This window comes from Meleagris gallopavo, chromosome 8 (assembly GCF_000146605.3).
Source record: "Meleagris gallopavo isolate NT-WF06-2002-E0010 breed Aviagen turkey brand Nicholas breeding stock chromosome 8, Turkey_5.1, whole genome shotgun sequence".
In the NCBI taxonomy this organism is placed as follows: domain Eukaryota; kingdom Metazoa; phylum Chordata; class Aves; order Galliformes; family Phasianidae; genus Meleagris; species Meleagris gallopavo.
The window spans coordinates 13,287,878-13,306,656 of NC_015018.2; the positions used below are offsets into that span (position 1 = coordinate 13,287,878).

Consider the following 18,779-nt stretch of genomic DNA (forward strand, 5'->3'; position numbering starts at 1 on the left):
AAAAAAAAAAAAAATCCCAAAAGGGCAAGCAGTGCAAGCTATCACACCACATAAAGTAGAAATAAGTGGTGAGGCTCAGTCTGAGTCTATGAAAAATGTATTGATTCAGAATCTCACTACAAATGCTGCATCTAGCAAAGCTCTGCTGGAGCTAAACTTTTCCCAAGATGCGCATATACTTGACAGGAAAAAAAATTAACATACTCATCAGCAGTAAATGAACCCTGTAATTTGCAGAAATAAATGTCGTGAACACAGGTAGATTTGCTTCTTTCTTTGGACTTAAACAGGAGCAACATAAGACCAATATCCAGTGATTTAGACAATTCTCTGCGTCATTTTCCCTCCATCTGTCCCACTAGCCTTCACTATATAACTCTTATTGGAATAAAAAGAAATAGTGGGATGTTGGCAGGAGGCTCACCTGACATAAGACCATAGGGATGAACGCACACTATTTGTTTAGCAGTGCTGGTCAAACACAAGTTAACATTTTTGCTTCAAGACAAGGTATTTTGGGACCCAGGAGCCGCAAAGGCAGCAACTGTTTCCACAGCAATACCAAGAGGTGTTAACTAAGGGGCTTCAGGGTTGGTTTGTGCAGCACATTTTCTTTCTCTGAAGACTCAGAAATGTGATGGTAGCTGCCACCTCACCCTTAGGGCAGAGGAGGAGAAAAGGATCATAATCCTGACTCTCATCTTGTCAAGACATAACAGCTTTAAAGCCTACACAGTACAGGTGGCCATCTTTTTTGGACTGCCGTAGACGCTGAATGACTCCTCCACACTGTATTTTGCTACAATTTACAGCCACTTAGCCATCTTTTTCTTGGGGAGAAGGTTCCTCTGAGGAGAGAGGAAACAGTGCTATGCCCCAGCATTGCTGAGGCCACCACTTGCTGCGTCCTCACGTATATGCTTTCATCAGAACAGAACTTCAATCTCAACAAGAAACAATGGATGGGAACTGACCAACAGAAAGAATTCAGAAAGAGGAGAAAACATCCCAGCATGGAAGTCACCTGTAGGTATTATGACCAGAGACAGTTTTAAGAAAGATTTGGGAATGGATAGCAAGAAGAGAAGTTGTTCTTTTCTAAGAAACACCTCAATTACAAAAGAACATGCAAAGATTGTCTTTTAATAGGAGGACACACCAGGGTAGTATTGCTGGCAGGACACCTTCAGGTATTGCTGCCTCTCACACAGGTGTCACCTCCTTAAATCCAAGTACTCTTCTGGGTACCAGATAATGCTGAAACATGGGATGATGTGAAGGAAAGTCTTCCTTTCCACATCATATAAGTTACACTGCAGACTCAAATAAACCACACTGTTACAGTAACTTTGCAGGGCTCAACGAAGTCAGTGCATTTTGCTGAAATTCAATGAGTTTTCTAAACAAGTAATTGTGTTAAAGAAAGGAGCACTAGTACAACATCATAAGCACAGTTTGCACAATAAATGTTTGTTATTATGCTACCAAATAAACCTGCCTTAATTATCTTAATAGCAGTTGTACTCAGAGAAGTTCAGAAAATTCAAAAGCTTCTATCTTCACTGCAAAGGTCGAATAGACTACTAAAGCTAAAAATCTTCCCATAACAACATACATTTTATTTTTACCTTTTTTCCTTTCTTTGTGAGTGCTCTTGCATGTGTCTGTGTACAATTTACTGACTGTGCAGTTTTTAAGAGCTGGCAGACTTTTGCTCAAGCTTCCTTTATAGTCCATCCATACAGAAAACATGGAACTTCTGACAAAGTGGAAAACGTGGAAAAAAAAGGTTGAAGAGCTTTACAACTGCTAAATGCATGTATGGAAAGGCAGGTTTGCTTCACGGTTTTCCTTGTTGTTTTTCTTATGTTTTTCTTATGTTGTTTTTCTTCCACTTTGGCATTCGAAAGACAGGTGTTTGAAGATATCTTCAATTCTTCTTAGTGCCCAATAATCTTCATTAGCTAAACCCATTTTGGCTAAACCAGTGGGTTAAAACCATGCAGAAGAAGCAAAAACATCAGAAAATAAGATGTTACACATATTAAAAAGATTGGTGTTTATATAAACAGCAATAAACATGCATACTAGATTTTAAACAATATTCTAACATTTATTTGTTATTCATATATTATCCTTCGGATTTTCCATAATCAGTGACGTTTAATTTGAATTCCCTTTAAGCAAGTTATAGTTAGGGCTTTATCATATTTAACTATAGGTATATAATCCCTCAAGTCAAAACAGAAACTAAAATGGATGGTACTGTGATCAGATCTCTCATTCCAAAAATATTTTTTTGCCTCCAAAGCTTTGCATGGAAGAAAACACTTCTGAAAATGATACAAATAGTTTTGACATTAGGCAAAGTAAACAAGCAAAATAAAGATGGAAAAATCATGTGGTCAGTTTGCAAGTGTTGTTTATTGTTTGAGGCAGGGTTAAAGCCTTTTATAAAGACAAGAACATATATGCAACCAGACTGAAAGTGACATTAGGTTATTCTAAACACCCGTATTCAGAACCTGCTGCCTATAATATGCCATGGCCAAAACATGTGTAGGCTTCAAAAAGAACAATATAATATGAATAAACAAGAATTGCTCTTATTTCAGTAGCCAAGAGAGAAGACAAGTGCCCTAAATACCTCTAAGGACTATTTCTGGGGGGGCGGGAGGGGGGGGGGAGGGGCAAGGCCTATAGTTTTCCTTTCTCTAGTATCTCCTGGGATAACTTGCAGGACATTGTAACTATGCAGGACATTAGCAGAGTCATTACAAGTGACCAAAGCCTACTTCCCAGACACCAGTTTCTGGTAGCAAGCATCTCAGTGTTCAATTTAAACTCAAAATACAAGACATGCTCTGCAGGTGGTATGAACTAGATCACTCTATATTGTTCATCACTGATTTGAAGTATCTGCTTGATTTACTACAGACTTCTTGAGTGAATGAAGTCTTCCAGTTACTATGCAAGGCCTCAAACCCTCAGCAGCAGCAAGCTTTCCTTTGTCACTTCGCCAGTCTCACTATTTTACACAGAACAAATTTTGTGATTGGCTTCAACATCCAGTTCGCTTCTACCCACAAGAACAGCTGACAATAGCCAAAAACAGTGGACAACTTCTAAAAATTAACATTTAGCCTTTAGGAAAGTAATCAAAGAGCACCATCTAATTACAGACAAGCCAAACACAGCCAGAGAGTAATGATACTCAGCCAGGAACAATATGCATGTGTTATGAACAGCCCAGAGGACAGCATTTTTGCATATTCCTATGCCAATCACACTGTAACTAGTAGCACTTAACATGATATATTTGTTAATTATCAGGATCATTTTTCAAAGAAAGATGTTCATGATTCTAAGTATCTCAATCAATTTCTTAGAGAAGCAAGAAATAGGCTATGCATTGTTGGTTTTTCACTGAAAACTTCACAATAGCCTTTCTTATGTAGACTTCAAATGGGATGAAACAGAACTTTTCTCCAGAACATATTAGTAAAACTGTTAATTATGTTAATTCCGCCAGTTACTTTTATTGACATTTTTCCCTGCTGAGTAATCATATCCATCTGGTGGCAATTTTATTTTACATCCCACTTTTTAAGTCTTTTTTTCCTTCCAAATTTAAGTGCTTAATTCTAAATGTACTCTCTACACAAGTAAAATATATATTGCATAATAAACCAGGAATAATAAACACTGTCAATATTATTATTGAGTGACTTTCTAACTACAGAGGGAACCTATGCTACTAATGCAATATTAAAAATGACCCCTCTTCTGAAAATCAAGGTAAATAAATTTGAGATATTATTTAATAATTAGAAAATTTTGTCTGTAGAACTGCTCAAACCTTTTTCCTTATAAGCAAAAATACAAATTGATTGTAATTTGCACTGATGAAATATTTTCTGGATATATCTTAAAACACTTAATTTCACAATAAAAAAAAACAAAACAAAACAAAAAACCTTAGAGCAGATAAGGGGCTTTTTCATCTGAAATTATAGCCCTACTCTTTTATAAACACTTTGATATCACCAGCACTCTCACTCAACAGGCGAGAGGGAGATAAACATGCTGCTTTTGTGTGGTGCCAGCCAATGGAGCATGCTCAGTGAAAGCCCAGGTGTGACCCCGGCTCTCTTGCGTGCAGCAGCTGGACCGGGCAATCCATCATGCGCTCCTCCTGTCAGGCCGGGTGCTCTGCCACAGCTGTCTGTCACACTGGTGGATGGGACCTGCTTAAAGGCAATCATGTCAATCTCTATGTGACTACTCAGACTGAGATGGAAGGATGATTTTGACAGGCCTGGCAAAGTCAGCAGAAGGCACTAGAGGACTTTAGTTACAGGCTTAAAATTTAGATTCAATTTTTGCTTCTCGTGTGGAGGGACTGAGGTGGCATGAAAGAGTGCAGTGTTTTATAGCTGGTCGTCTCGGATGAATCTGTTGCCTTCGGAATGTTTTCCATAGTAAATGTAGCGACATTTTCCCAAGATGCCTACAGGAAAAAGGAAATGAATTATAATTAGGAAATTGGTGGAAATTACAATTAGGAAAGTGATGCAGAAGCACAAAAACAATTGAAAAATTTGAAAGACGGAAGAGAACGGTTCTCTGTCTTGTAAAAGAAAGTTTGTTCATTGGAAATATCCAGTATTACCATTTCAATCAGCAGTGTGTAACCCACAGGGAAAACGTGTGCTCAGATACCTGTGTGTGCTATCCTGTTCAACAAATATCTGTATATGTCTTCAAAAATTGAATCACGTTGGTACATCATATGTTGTATTTTAAATCACAGTAACCCTCTGCAGCTTTTGAAAAGCAGAGAGCATGGATTGGACTCACATTTTGTACTGCCTGCAGCCTCCATTCTATAAGTTTAAATGGCTTTCCCAGTGAATAATAAACAATTCCAATTGTTAACTATGCTAAATATCTGTGCACGTGGAGAATGCTTTCAAAAATCAGCCAGAACACTGCTTTTGGGAGAATAGGCACATTATTCTCTGTGCATGCAGGAGGTAAGATGCCTGAGGAAGCTTTAACTGCTGTGGGTGAGACATACATACCTGCAGATCTCACGACTTTATTCAAAAGCATCCCCTCTGGTGGTACTAAGTGGTATGCAAAAGCGTAAGTTCACAGTCACATCCCACCTGTGAACATCCTCAAAGATGCTAAATTTTACTAGCAGAGTTATTCTTTGTTCCCCCAGGCACATACAGTCAAATTAAAGTCACCTCTCACACACAGAAGTAAGGTGAAAGAGTCTCCTCTATCTTGGGAATGTCTCGCACAGCAAGTGCTGATGTACCTAGCTCATCCCCATAAGGGCACACATAACCTCGCCAAAAGGAGACAGTCACTGCCGTACGTAAAGGGTAAAGATGGGAGAGGAGCTGACCCTCAACTCCCTGTAGTTCTGCCTTTCCAGAACTCACACAGGAGGTATTGTAGCCACCTGCAGTATCAATAAAGTATGCGAGTTTTTATATTCTGTATCTATTTTTCCAGTGTAATGTGCACCAGATAAGAACCTAAAGTCTTGAAAGGCACGGGCTGTGGGCATGTAACCCATGCTCTTCTTTCCTTCTAAAACAGGACAGTAACACAATCTTATGGAGAAAAAAATGGATTGTCCTGTCACTCATTGTGAAAAACACATTTCAGGAAAGCAGAAGTGGAGACAATATGGCGCAGAGCTTGACCCCACTCCCTTTCTTCACAGAGCTTTCATCATTTCAATTTCCATCATTTCAATAGTAAAGCAGTTTCCACATTTAATGTGTGATGTTTTAATTTCTAAACAAGCATCTAGCAAAAAGCAAATATTTCCCCCTAAACAGATGGTATTCCAAGTCAAACTGCAGCAGGCATTAGGTTGGTAACAAGGCCGTTTGGAGCTCCAAATGTAAAGGATGTGAACAGTTTATTAATGGGATTCTTCAGACTGCTTTTTCCCTGGCATTGATAGAAGTGTTGTTTGAGGTCTGCCGCATTTCTTGAGGACTGGAAGCGAGACTGTTTATAGAGATGCTGGTGAGAGAGAGCTGTTTGATGAATGCTGGAGACTGTAGCTAGGTGTCAGCGCTTAGAAAATGAGGCAAGGACATGAGGTATTAATATTGTCAATGATCTCTTGACAGGAAAACAGATACTGCATTCACCGTCAGATTTAAATAGACATCAAGTGCATTAATGACAAAAGGGCAGACTTCAAACAAAGGGGGCTGTATGGTGCTGCACTGAGCGAGTCTCCGAGTTGGCAATAACCTGATCTGAAAAGACACTGTCAGGACTACAGACAGGCCCCGAATTGTGTGCGGTGACAGAAAACAGAGATGCTGACAGAGATACCAGTGCCATATTATGCCAAGTATATTCCTGCGCTGTCTTCAGCCCTAACTAAATCTGACATCATTTCCTATCACTTATAGTATTCTCCTCTGCTCCAGCAGAATATTTCTCCCCAGACATCATTACAAACTCCAGTGTAGTTTTAAAGTTACTGGCAGGCCTGTTCTGTCACGGAGGTTGGGTCTAGAGGCCTAAGGATAACCTCAGTCAATCTAAATTTGGAGCTTGCTGGAGAAGTGCTCTCATTTTCACTGATATCTCAGCTACTTGAGGTGATCTGAACGCTAAAGTGTGAGGAGCTGTCACCTTGAATAAAATCCTCAAAGTAAAGACGCTCGGTTCCTGGGATGTTCAGCAAAGATGTCGGACAGTCTGGCAGCAGGAAATGAAATCCAGCTGCTGCTGCTCGCCTGGGGATAAAGGTGCTTGGGCTAGTGACAGTTAAAGTCAGCTGAAATTTTTGAACTCCTGCAGCCTACAATTGTTTAAATTAAGGAAGTGTTGTCTCCACAGAGATTCCCTACCAAGGCATACAGCTGTGATTCGATTGCCAGGCATATTACACACACTGCTCAGAGAGTCTTGATAAAAGCACAGTTGAAAATGTTGCCATGAGACTCTATTTATCATGAAGGTTATTTGTAAAACAATAATCTGGCTCATAAATTAAATGCAGTGACTGGTTGGGTTTTATTTTCTCCCTCCTTCTCCAACCTTCCTTCGACATCTGCAGAAAACTAAGAACTACAAAAAGCTGCAGTAAGGAGTCTGATGCTAAGATATGTCACACATGAATTTCAGCATTCTGCAGTTTGCTATCCTGCCCATCTGCAATTCTACTCTCTTCTTGCAGTTCAGGGGCATGAACACACTTGAGATCTTGCACACAGACAGACGGAGGAACAAGGGGAAACAATACATCTGTGACTTTTGTGTTGTTTTTTAATTAAAATATCCAGCATTGGCCATAATACCTCCTATGCATCAAAACAACACACAGCATCCTGAATGAGGTTTCTGCTCACGGTTCTTGAGAAATGACAACACAAGGTCTCTTGAGGGATCATCTTCCCCCAAATGAGGCTTCTAATTTTTCTTAAGTAGCTGCTTCTACCATCACCACAAGCTGTTAAAACTATAATTATGAAAAAAATGTGTTGGAAAAAATCATTTTTTAATTCACTCTTTATCTTTTAAATGTTTTTCCTCTTCAGAATGGATGTTCTAATTATGCCGGTAAGTAATGACCTTGCAGTTGCTTGCATGTGTTTTGGTATCAGTCTTTCTCCACAAACACATTGTAATGTCAGCAACACCAGCTTTTCCCTAGCTGAGGGAAAACCCAATTATCCAAATAAATAAATAAATACATATATGCATACTAAAGCACATGAAAAATTGTTCAAGTCACTTTTGCTCCTTTTAAATTGGGCACGTGTTTCAGAGAGCTACTGTGCAATTGGGTCTCCGGACACTTTCCCAGAGTAAAAAAAGTTTGTAGATCTTCATGTATTATGTAGAAAATAGTAAAAAGAATTTGCAGTGAGATGTGCTAGACTTATAGATTACACAGCCTCAGCTATAGGTCCAAACTCAGCTCAAGCCAACAGAAACCTAAGGGATATGTTATCTGGTAGTATCTCATGGTCTTCGCTTTTTTCAAATAAATAACTGCTCTGCATCTATTCGAAACACCTTTCTGCCATCATTGTGAGGGGCATCTGCTAGCAGCACAGCCTTCTCTGACAGCATTCATCTTTCTTTAAAAAGCTGTGGCTAAAACTAAATAGCCAAGTCAGAACCTCAGCTTCTCCCACTCAAAACTATTGTCACATCTGCTCAAGATGCCCATCAGGCACCCATTTTAACATCAAATGTTTTTAAAAAACTCTTCTGCAACTGCAAACAACAAAGTATTCACAATTAAAATTGTTTGTCAAACACACTGGTTTACAGCGTACAGCAGGTAACACATTTCAGCATACAGTCCCTTGCCTACCTATCATGTGAGTTAACCTGTGGTTAGCCCACTGCGGTCAGACAGAGTTCGAAGATTGTTCATAATCAGACTCAATATTCTAATGGGATTTCATTTTGCCTAAGTTTAATTTGAGTACAGTACCTAAATCCTCCACTGCCAATTTGTATTTGATCCATATTCATATCTCTTTCCACAACCTGCTGTTGTATAGTTTTGCTATGGGCTATTAAACAGCTGCCATGTTCCACCAAGAAGCTGGGTGCATTTCACTGTGGTTATACTACCAATCTGCAAATTGTTTTGAGACCCTTCAGGATGAAATATCAATACCATTATCTTTTTCTTTTTTTTTTTTCCACAGGCATTTGGGCATTTTCTACAATTAATGAACAGAAGTTGCAAAATTCCCTTAAATATTAATATGAACTTCCTTCATAGGAAATAATTCCCTACCTACAACATTCAGAAGAGAATAAATACTTACCTACAAATAATTTCACATCTACAATGCTACTGATTTAGGCAAATCAGTTGCAGTAATTTCCAAGTCTAAAATCCTTTTATCTAAAGGTATAAGTGAAGCTGTTTTGAAACAAAAAGCAATCCTTTTGCTCAGGAGTTCAAGAATTTTTCTTTTTATGTTTGTCTTCACGGAATATTAACAACTTCACATCTACTTGATAGTTTCTTTTATTTTAAATTAAGTGACGCACTAGGGTTTGTCAAGAAACTAGGAAACTAATTGTCTCAGATTTTCAGAAACATATATTTGGTAACATATAGGCTATTTTGTTCTGTTAAATCAGCATTACGCACATACCCTCACAGTCATTCAAATGTTGTGCTTTTTAAAAAAGATAAATGAAAAATCATTCTAATTATACCTGAGCTATTTATTCTATAATCATCATTAAAAACATGAAAGCAACTAAATGCTGTAAAAAGCATCAAAATATTTTCAAATAAATTTTCAAAATACTTGCTTTTTTATCCTCAAGAAATATTTTCTGACACAAATTAATTGAAATGGACCATCTAATTATTTTAAAATAAGAAAATAAAACTTTTTTAAAAAATGCCTGAAATTCAGGCAAATCAGCCCAATATTTGTGTAGCACAGATTCATGCAAAACTTCACAAAACACAAGGTCAGACCTAAGGAGAATGTGAGAGGAAGGTGATAGAAAAATAGAGAATAAACAGAAAGTTGACTTGGGCCCAAGCAGTGAACCTTTAGTTTTACTGAGTCTTGTGGCTGTAACACAAGGGAGATACTTTACAAATGCAAAAATGAACTTCATTTCTTTTTCTCAAATACATTGAATGCTTTTCCAAGTCACTCAATCTTCAAAGGTCATTCACCTGCTTTAACTTTTAGACATTCTAGGCATTCATTTATTTGTTGTCAGGCCTTCCAGCTGTTTTTGTAGGTATGTAGAAACAAGAACAATAGTATGAGGTATTAGGAACAATAAACCATTTACCTTTTGTGAACTGTTAAAGCCAAAAGCAGAAAAGAATGCTTTTCAGGGTTTTGTGACCATTATAAACTAAATTTAGTTACAATTTTATAACGATAAGCTTAATGAAGGACAGGGACGGCAGGAGTTATAGATAGACTTTTTGTTCTTTATGCTTGCTTTTGGTGAAACGGAACAATTGTTTCTACTGAATATGCTCCAGGCTGTGAAGTTTCTGACACAGAAGCCAGAGAAGATCAGCTAGAAGATAAGTGTCCATCTAACCATCTAAGTCACTAAGTGCTCCCGGAGCAGCAAAGTATGTAACTCCAAGAGATCTACTTGAGCTTTCACCATGTCTTGACAACATAAAACCCAGTGCCACTCAGCAAACAAAGAGTTTCCACTCAGCATGGAAGAGCTCAAGCTACAAAAATGCAACTTGATCCAGAAGAACAGAAGAGCTGCAGCTTTTAATGTCAACATGGAGAAATCCATGTCCACTACCATTCAACCTGCTTGCTATGCCTGCAGCTTCCAGAATGCCCAACTACAGATGGGATTCAAGGCAAAAGGTCAAGACTCCTTAAACCAATGCAGAGGGAACAATAGAAAGAGGCTCAAACAGCCAACAAAGAAACAAAAAAACTTTGCTTGTGCTACAGCTGCAAGAGATCGAGACATGTCCAGTCCTCACGCAGGCTAACCTCCTTTCAGCCAGTTCTAGCAATAGGTGCACACATGAAGGGTCACTCCAGTCGTGACAGAACACAAATTCCCATTCTCCTGTCAGTATGCTCAGTCCCTCTGACAGCCAATTTCCCAGGGCCCTCCCACTCTGAAACCCCTCCTTTCCATTCTCATCCTTTTCTATGGCAATTCCTGTTGGTCTATTTTCCCCATTATAAGAATTTTGAAGGAGATACGAGTACGGTGGGCATCTGTTACAGTCTTGTCTCGCTTCATGTCTGCATCACTATCCTGTATCCATTTCTTTTGTCTTGTTTATTTTGACCTATATGTTTGTGAGCACCTAATGGGAAGACTGTAGCTCTCAATAAGTTCCCTGATGGAAAAAGCAACTTGCCCTGATCATCACCCTCCCTTGTGGGTAGCACTGCTAAAAGAAAGGTAGCCTTTGCATTCAGGGTGATGAATTACCTCTTTGCTCTGCTCCCTACACAGGGATTCCAAAAAATGATGATATTTTCCTCTGGACACCCAGAGCATGAAGTGGTCCCTCAGACTGAATGAAATTACTGAACAGCACAAAATTAAATCCACATCCAGTCTGTGGTGGTGGTGTTGGAATTACACACCTATTTTAGAACCGAAAAGAATCAGAGCAGGGAAACTAAGACTCTGAATTACTGCAAGTATCCTGCACAGACAAGTGCTGCAACATGTCAAGTCTCACTGGCCTGTTGGTAGGAAGGTGGGAGAAGGGGGAGTATGTGGAGAAGTGAGAGTAGGGGAGGGGAAGGAAAGCAGTCAACAGGGAGAGGATGTTGGAAAAATTTGCAGTGAAGGTGATAGGAATACAAAGATGTGAAGTTTGCATCCCAGGCCAAGGGAGCTGCATAAATGTTCAGTGTAAACTAGCAGTCAAACTGATGTGTGATAAAGTGCAGCCTGCTGTAAATACACTTCAGGGCTCTCAAAGCAGCTGGGATGAAACTTGTAATTTGGAAGATGGGAGGGAGCAAAAGAAAAAAGAGAAAAGAAAAAATGCACTGCAAGCTTTTTCTCACATAATCTGTTACTGGAAAATTGAGAAGCTTGTCCAAGTCCGTGGGAATAAGCTGATGAGCTGATACTTAATAATAAACCATATTGTGTCATGGTGCGGAGTCATCTAGATCCATTCAGGCCACAAACTATATTACTTTATACAGCCCTGGCTGACATACATTTAAAGCCCTCTACACATTAAGGAGCCATTAGGCTGACAGATTAAAAGTTATCTTGGAGCTAATGTTTCCATTATGCGTATCCTGGCAGTGGAACAATCAACACACTGTTCCTCAGATGTCATACTTTGTTTAAAAAAGGGTAGGGGGGAGAAAAGGGGGAAAGGAGGGTATCTCTCCCTCCTTGAATGACATTGACATGATCAGCTTTGATCTGGCCATTGCTGTCTACAGTATCTTTACTGTTGGCTAAAATAGGAGCATTTAGGGCATATTACTTTAAATCATTAACCAGTCCCATACTCCTCTGGGTATCACTGTTACACTTTAAGGTCCCACACTTGGGATTTCTTTGGAATCTTTCCATGCTTATTGTAATCATCATCAGAGAAATATGCTGGGGGTGGGGTGGAGGGTGTCTCACTCTGAAGAAAATGAAACAAGAAGTACTACCAAATGTAAAAACTGAATGTTTTTCTTATTTTTTTTTCTCCGTCCTTACCATGCTCACTCTCTGAGATAGTGACAGGGATTGACTTAATGCGGGCTTTACAACAAAATATTTCTTATTGAATGTGCTGAAATTTTTAAGCAGATGTTTCTAAATTCTCAGGCACATAAATTGTATATGCAATTTTAAAGAAACCCAAATACACAGGAAATATCTTACAAGCACATCCAAAATAACAGGTGAATCATACTTAAATTCATATACAGAGAATTCCACTCTTGAGGGGGATGGAGAAAAAGATAGATGGGTTAACAGTTCTTTTCGTCTCTTGAACATTTCCTCATAGATCCCATTCACTTATACATAGTCTAAATAAAAGCAGTAGACTAAAGGCTGACCAAATAACTGTAAGGACCCAATACCAACCAGATTGCGACTGCTAAATATCCCCTCATCTTCCAAGCTGTGTCGGAGCAGCTCCATCGCTCCCTGCTGACGGCAAGTACCCGACAAGGACCAGCAGCGGCCCCAGCCAGCAGCCGGCAGCAGCAGCACTAGAGGGCAGCATGCATTTGTCTAACGAAAGGACCGCGCCAGCCAGCGAAATACTCCACTTAGGCAATTAAAGCAATACTGTTTGTTGGTTTTGCAGCCAATTTCTTGTTCTGTCACGATCAAAGCCTGTGTTCATGCTTTCAGCCTCTCGCCCAGGAGTCTGACTGCTGGTGGACTAAACTCGGCGAGCATCAGATTGTGTACACAGATGGCTGCAAAGAGGATGTCAATATGTAGTGGTCTGAACAAAAGACTCAAACTATATGGGAGGGAGGTGATGGCCGAGCGCACCACAAGCTCCCAGAGCATGGCGTAACACTTGTTGGCCTCACAAAACATAAATGTTAGGCCTCTTTGGAACCATTTTTTCTATTGCTTTTGATAAAGCACTAGTGTGACCATTGAAATGATGCTAAGAGACACTTTCATTATGTTTGGAATAGTGGGCAAGGAGGTTGTAAAATTCTATCTCTGCTGTATATTAAAGTTTAGCTGTTCAGCATACATTCACCACACTAACTTAAAATATTTTCAGTTAATTTGGCTAACATATGCAAAAAAATGGCATTTCTGTAGGCTGCTCTATACTTTGGGTTACATTCTACTAATAATATGCATATTAATCAGCAATGAAATTAAACCATAAAGAATGACGAGGTCATTAAGAAAACAAAAAGCGAGTATAATTATATTGTACTTCACAAACTTTAACCATGCACAGATTGAATTAGGAATAAAATGTGAGGGGAAAAATACTAACGAAAAAAAAAAAAGAAAGCAAGTTCTTTCAGTAACTATGATAGAATTAAGCAAATGTACCATGATTTATGGGACAGAAAGCAAACATTTGGAATAATTGTTTGGAAAGTCTGCAAGCATTCCAATAAAATTACAAATTCATATATGAAAAAAATTTGAGCAGTAGAGCCCTTCTGGAGAGTTTAGACACAAATTTGGCTCATCCCATGAGTAAAACTTGCTTTTGGACCTCAAATGTGTTCCTGCTGGAGAAGTTCACATTAGGGGGAAAAAAAAAAAAAAGCCATACAAAATTCAGTCTGGCTCAACTGGTTCAAAATTTCTCAAGAGAGTCATGTGAAATAAAGACAAGTTGCTTTTCATTTTAAAAGCTGAGAAAGAAAGTCTCTCAAATAAAATTAAAGAGGCTAATGAAATAGTGCTGCTGTCACATTATGACACAGGTAAGGGAAACTTCTTTGCATGCCATTACTTGGTCCTTTCCATAACTCCTTCTCCGGAAACAAAGGAAACATTTAACAAATCGCTAATGATAGGATTGCTATGATTCTTTCTAACAGAAAACTAAGCATTCTTAAAGATCTGATACTATAAGGACCTGAGTTCCCTTGATTTGCAGTGGAAGCTAAAGGCATTTAGCATTCTGTGAGATACATCCAGACCCCACATGGCCACTGAGATCTTTCCCCTCTTCTGTTGCTGTATGCCATCAAATGAAATCAGAAATGCATCTGGATGCAAGCAGCCAAAATGTTCAGCAAATACCTAGTTCTACGGACCAAGCCTCGTCTTGTCTCTTAATATAATTTAGTTCTCTGCTATATCACATCTACACCACCATCTGCTACACCAAATACTTCCTGGTCATAGTCTAATTCCCAAACATTGGCTGCCCCTAGTACTGAATGCCAAAATATTGTCATTGTTTCCTATCTCCAACTCTTTCCCCCACTTCCTCAGCCTCCTTTTCAAAACATGCTAATGAGAAAGGGGCTGAAGTTTAAATCAGAAAGGACAGCAGAATGCAGCTTACAAGAGTACTTTTAGCCTCTATGGAAGCTTTTGCTAAAGATAAAAGATAGGAGGCTAAGGAATAGCTCAAGAGATGCACATTAAAACCTCTCCATTAGGGTCAGAGTCATTAAAGTTTAGTCAAAGCACCGAAGACTTTCTAACAAGTATTATGCTTAGTAAACGTTTTCCACTGGAGCACGGATATTGGCGAGAGCTTTTGGAGTGTGTCAGTTAATCAGTATTCACCCACTTTGACAGCTTGAAATATTACTCACTTATTTGGCTGGTTCAAATTTGTCAGACTTGACTATGTTGTAAGTTAACATGTCCCCATGTTAAAAAGGAGCCAACTGGCAAATGTGCACATTGGACCTAATAAAACACATCTGGCCAAACAATCAAGCAACACTGATCACTGTATCATTCACAAGCACAAATTAACAGCAACTGTCTCTGAGACTACCAAGGTAAACAGGAAGAAATAACCTGCTGCCACTTCTGTACCAAATGCCCTTTAACTGGTTAACTGAAAAGATAAAGACTCTGCAGCATTCTATTTCCAAGACATTCAATTGCTTGGTTAAAGCTATATAAACGTTTTAGATTGCTAGGGTCATTTACTGATACAAGAGGAAGAAATGCTCTGAACAGAAGCCATCCCCCAATCCAGAAAAGGGTTTTCTGCCAAAGAAGCCCCATCTGTCACGGGAAGGCCACTTAGTCAATGGCTTTCACGGATAGTGCTCTTCACCTTTGCTCTCACGATGGCATCCACTGAAATACAGAACCAGAAAGTGCTCTGCAGATATCTATCTATCTGCAGTTAGTCCTTCAGTAGCCATCCCATGGATTCACACCTAGAGAGCTGGTTGCATACAGCCCATTTGGTTAAACACATCCAAAAACAGGGTATGACACTGCTGCTGTCAAACTTGGGGCAGCTTTGAGCTGGTTTTGTCCTGGAGAAGGAAATGTTGAGAGCTGTGCTATTAGGCGCAGTGACTTCCATTGCATCCTTTGTACTCTCTGACAGCAGCAATGCACAACACAACTGCCCTGCTGAAGACCTCAAAGATCTCAAAACAATAACAAAAAATGATTCAAGAAAGATCTTTTTCAAGGATAAGGAAAGTTTAACCACTTACGTGTATGCAGCAAACCCCCTGGTCCTTTCAGAGAGGCTCCTGGGAAGCAGTTACATGCTACTGAAATACTTCAGTCTTTGCGTAAAAAAAAGCTTGACTTCCCTGTTGGCATCTCTGCTGAGAACAGACGCTCACCCTACTCAGAAAACATCAAACGTGGCTTTCTGCTAGCCGCGGCTGGAGTGCAGCTGAATACTGAAGGCAGGGGGAGGAGAGGTCGTCAAGGAAGCAGTAGTTAACGGGGCAAAGTGAGTGTTATAATCCCCAAATTGCAGTTGGACTGAATGTTTTCAGACAATTTGCCTGTCTAAACCAAGACAGTATCATTTTTCTTTCTTCTAGGAGAGGGTTAAGAATAATCTGAAGCTGGAAAATGGTTGCTGTTGATACTAGTGAGGCCTTCTCTTTAACTAGATCCTTCAGGAAAAAACAAATTAATCAACAGCCAGCTGAAGTAGGTTTAATGATTGCATTCTGCATACAATCAGCTTTTCCCTTTTCAAGGGCCATCAATATGTCAAGGGAAGACATATCTGAAGGATATAGCTCTTAACATCAAGGTTATCTATTCTCCACAAGGCTCCCACTCCTTACTGGGCTGATACTTTACACTGCCTGTGTCTAACATTTTCATCAACTCTGCAATCAATCAAGGTAATAATGTTGTGCAAAAAATCAATTAACAACGCAATTAAACTTTCCTTATTATCTCAAAGGGCTGAAATAATACCTAAAGGGAAGATAGACTCACTGAATGCAGACATCCATAACCCAATGTGAAAGTGAATTATGAGGTTAGACAGATGCAGGCATGTACTGGCGCTGTTATTTTCAAAGGGATATATCTCATCCAGGCAGTGTATCAGTCACCACCAATCCCATACCCTAAAATTCCGAATTACTTTTAAGAAATATACGATGTGCAATATCCATTTCATATTCTCTTTTAGAGATAAACCCCCCAAAATCTGAACAGGAGTATTATTCAAAGACAAAATGATCTTTCAAAGAGAACATAAAATATAAAAGCTATAATAACATTTACATCTGTATACCACCCATGTCTGTAAATGCGGGTCATCAATTATACATAATCTGTAGTGAATAAGAAACAGAAGAAGCAGCACATTTAAAGCCCAAAGGCTCATATTTGCAAATACCTTGCATCAAGTACACTGAAGGAAGAGCCCCAAAACAAACACATGCAGTTACAAGTGAGGACTGAAGGATCACTCACTGAAAATAAGACAGAGTACCTATATTATTTTGTAATTACATTTAACCCTCATGGAAACATCATTCCCAAGAGCTGAGAGTTTTAAAGTGCATTGAAAGAAGACAATTAACCCCTTGCTGCTGGGAGGATTTGGCTTTTTGCATAAAGATGTTTAAGGATCAGAGCACTCAGCACACCAACACAATGGAGTTAATACAGTTAGGAGCCGAGGTACAATAGTCATGTGTCAGAGCTGCATAGATAAGGATTTGCAGGAAAAGGAAGAAAAGTAGAGAAAGAATATACCTAAAATCAACTACCATAGAGTTATCTTACTAGTCTCCAGGGTCAAACAAAAAATGCTTCTATACAAAGAAAATGACCACGACCACACGAGGCGTTTTTTTATTGTTGTTGATATTTTTTTTGACACCTATCATTTTCTATCACACAACCCGAGCATCCCCTCACAGCCCCCCTTATTCATTTCTTAACACACACATACTCTGACTCCAGCCTCCGTTGCTTTGATTCAACACAGAAAAAAGATAATGAAACTATAGAAAAACATTTAAGGAACGGGAAATCTATGGCAATGACAAGGTAGGATCACATCCTGCAGTAAGCTCAGGAAAATTCAGAAAAAGAAGAGGTTTCCCTTACACACTGCACTTTGAATTCCCCCATTAAAGGGATCTCTGTGACTGTGTTAGCAGAGGTGTTCTATAAAGCAGTTCTCCCAGCAGGATTTGCTTAAGTGCATAACAGCTGCAGTTTACAAATGGTCTATTCTTACACTTAGCTCACGTAGTGCAAGAGGCTTGTTTGGACCAAGAATATCTTTTTTTTTTTAATTTAATTTAAATTCTCTCCGGTTTTCTTTGTTTTGCACTTCCTGCTCTCCTCCTTGCTGCCTCCTATGCTGTGGAGTCAGTCATGGGTGAGACAAAAATACGCAAATTTGAAACTAAATCTTGCACAGTTTTTGAAACCTTACACACTTTTTCTGCATGGGTTTGGGGCATTAGTATTATTCCATGATTAGAGAATTCAACCATTACTATTTTAACCTTAAGGAACATAATTAATATGTTTTCATTTTCAATGACTTCATTGTGTGTCTATCAACTGGAACCACTCCTGCTGTGTATTTGATTCCACTGATGATGGGGTGTGTTGGATTTTAAATGATGTGCTAGCACTTCTGTTCCCTATATACTCTAGTTTATGCGTTATTCATGACTTGCATTTGGAGACATGGATGATACACAGATGTAAATGTTGTTAAAGCTTTTGTGTTTTAGATTCATTGTGAAAGACTTCTTTGTTTTCAGATAATTCTCTTAACCATCACAAATAGCCAACAATACATGACATTGTCTTGAGACTTTTTTCTTTCCTGTTAAGCTTTTTGATGAAGAGATTTTTTTTCCCTCCCTAATGCTCTCCATCAAAATAAAATACAGGATGAACTGACAGACAGCAGAGTTACACCTGAAGGAGAACTTACAAGTAAACCATTTTTTTGTCATAGACTCATTACACAGAACCAAAACCAAAATATATTTCATTTTTGAATAGCTGTCAGTGCTTTAGATCCCAGTTCGAGAGGGTTGTGACTGGCATCACCCTCAAACACCACATTCATATTTCGCAGGAATTCAGCATGAACATGATATAAAAAAAGGCAATTTTCCTATCCATGTCTCCCTAACTTCTTTTTCATTTAGATTCAAGTCATTTTAGATCAACAGTTTTATATAATTTTAAGAATACGTATAACTATATAACAGACAGATCGTGCATCTTTTTTTGCATCAGCGTTATGAAAAAGTTAAACACCAGTATTTACATAAATGTACAAAACACATCAGCTTTGCAAAGCATTATCCAGCCAATAGTCTTAGGCCTTTTTT

The 18,779-nt window shown here is 38.9% G+C and overlaps 1 protein-coding gene across 1 annotated transcript in view; it reads right to left on the bottom strand.

Moving 5' to 3' along the window:
• Positions 1–2,405: 2,405 nt before the first annotated feature.
• The window catches only part of LRMDA (leucine rich melanocyte differentiation associated), a 640,442-nt gene continuing 624,068 nt past the window's right edge, over positions 2,406–18,779 (bottom strand). Inside the window, exon 7 of the mRNA XM_010714365.3 lies at positions 2,406–4,510. Within this exon, the coding sequence (XP_010712667.1) occupies positions 4,431–4,510 (80 nt within the window). The 3' untranslated portion in view covers positions 2,406–4,430. The remainder of the gene's footprint in view (positions 4,511–18,779) is intronic.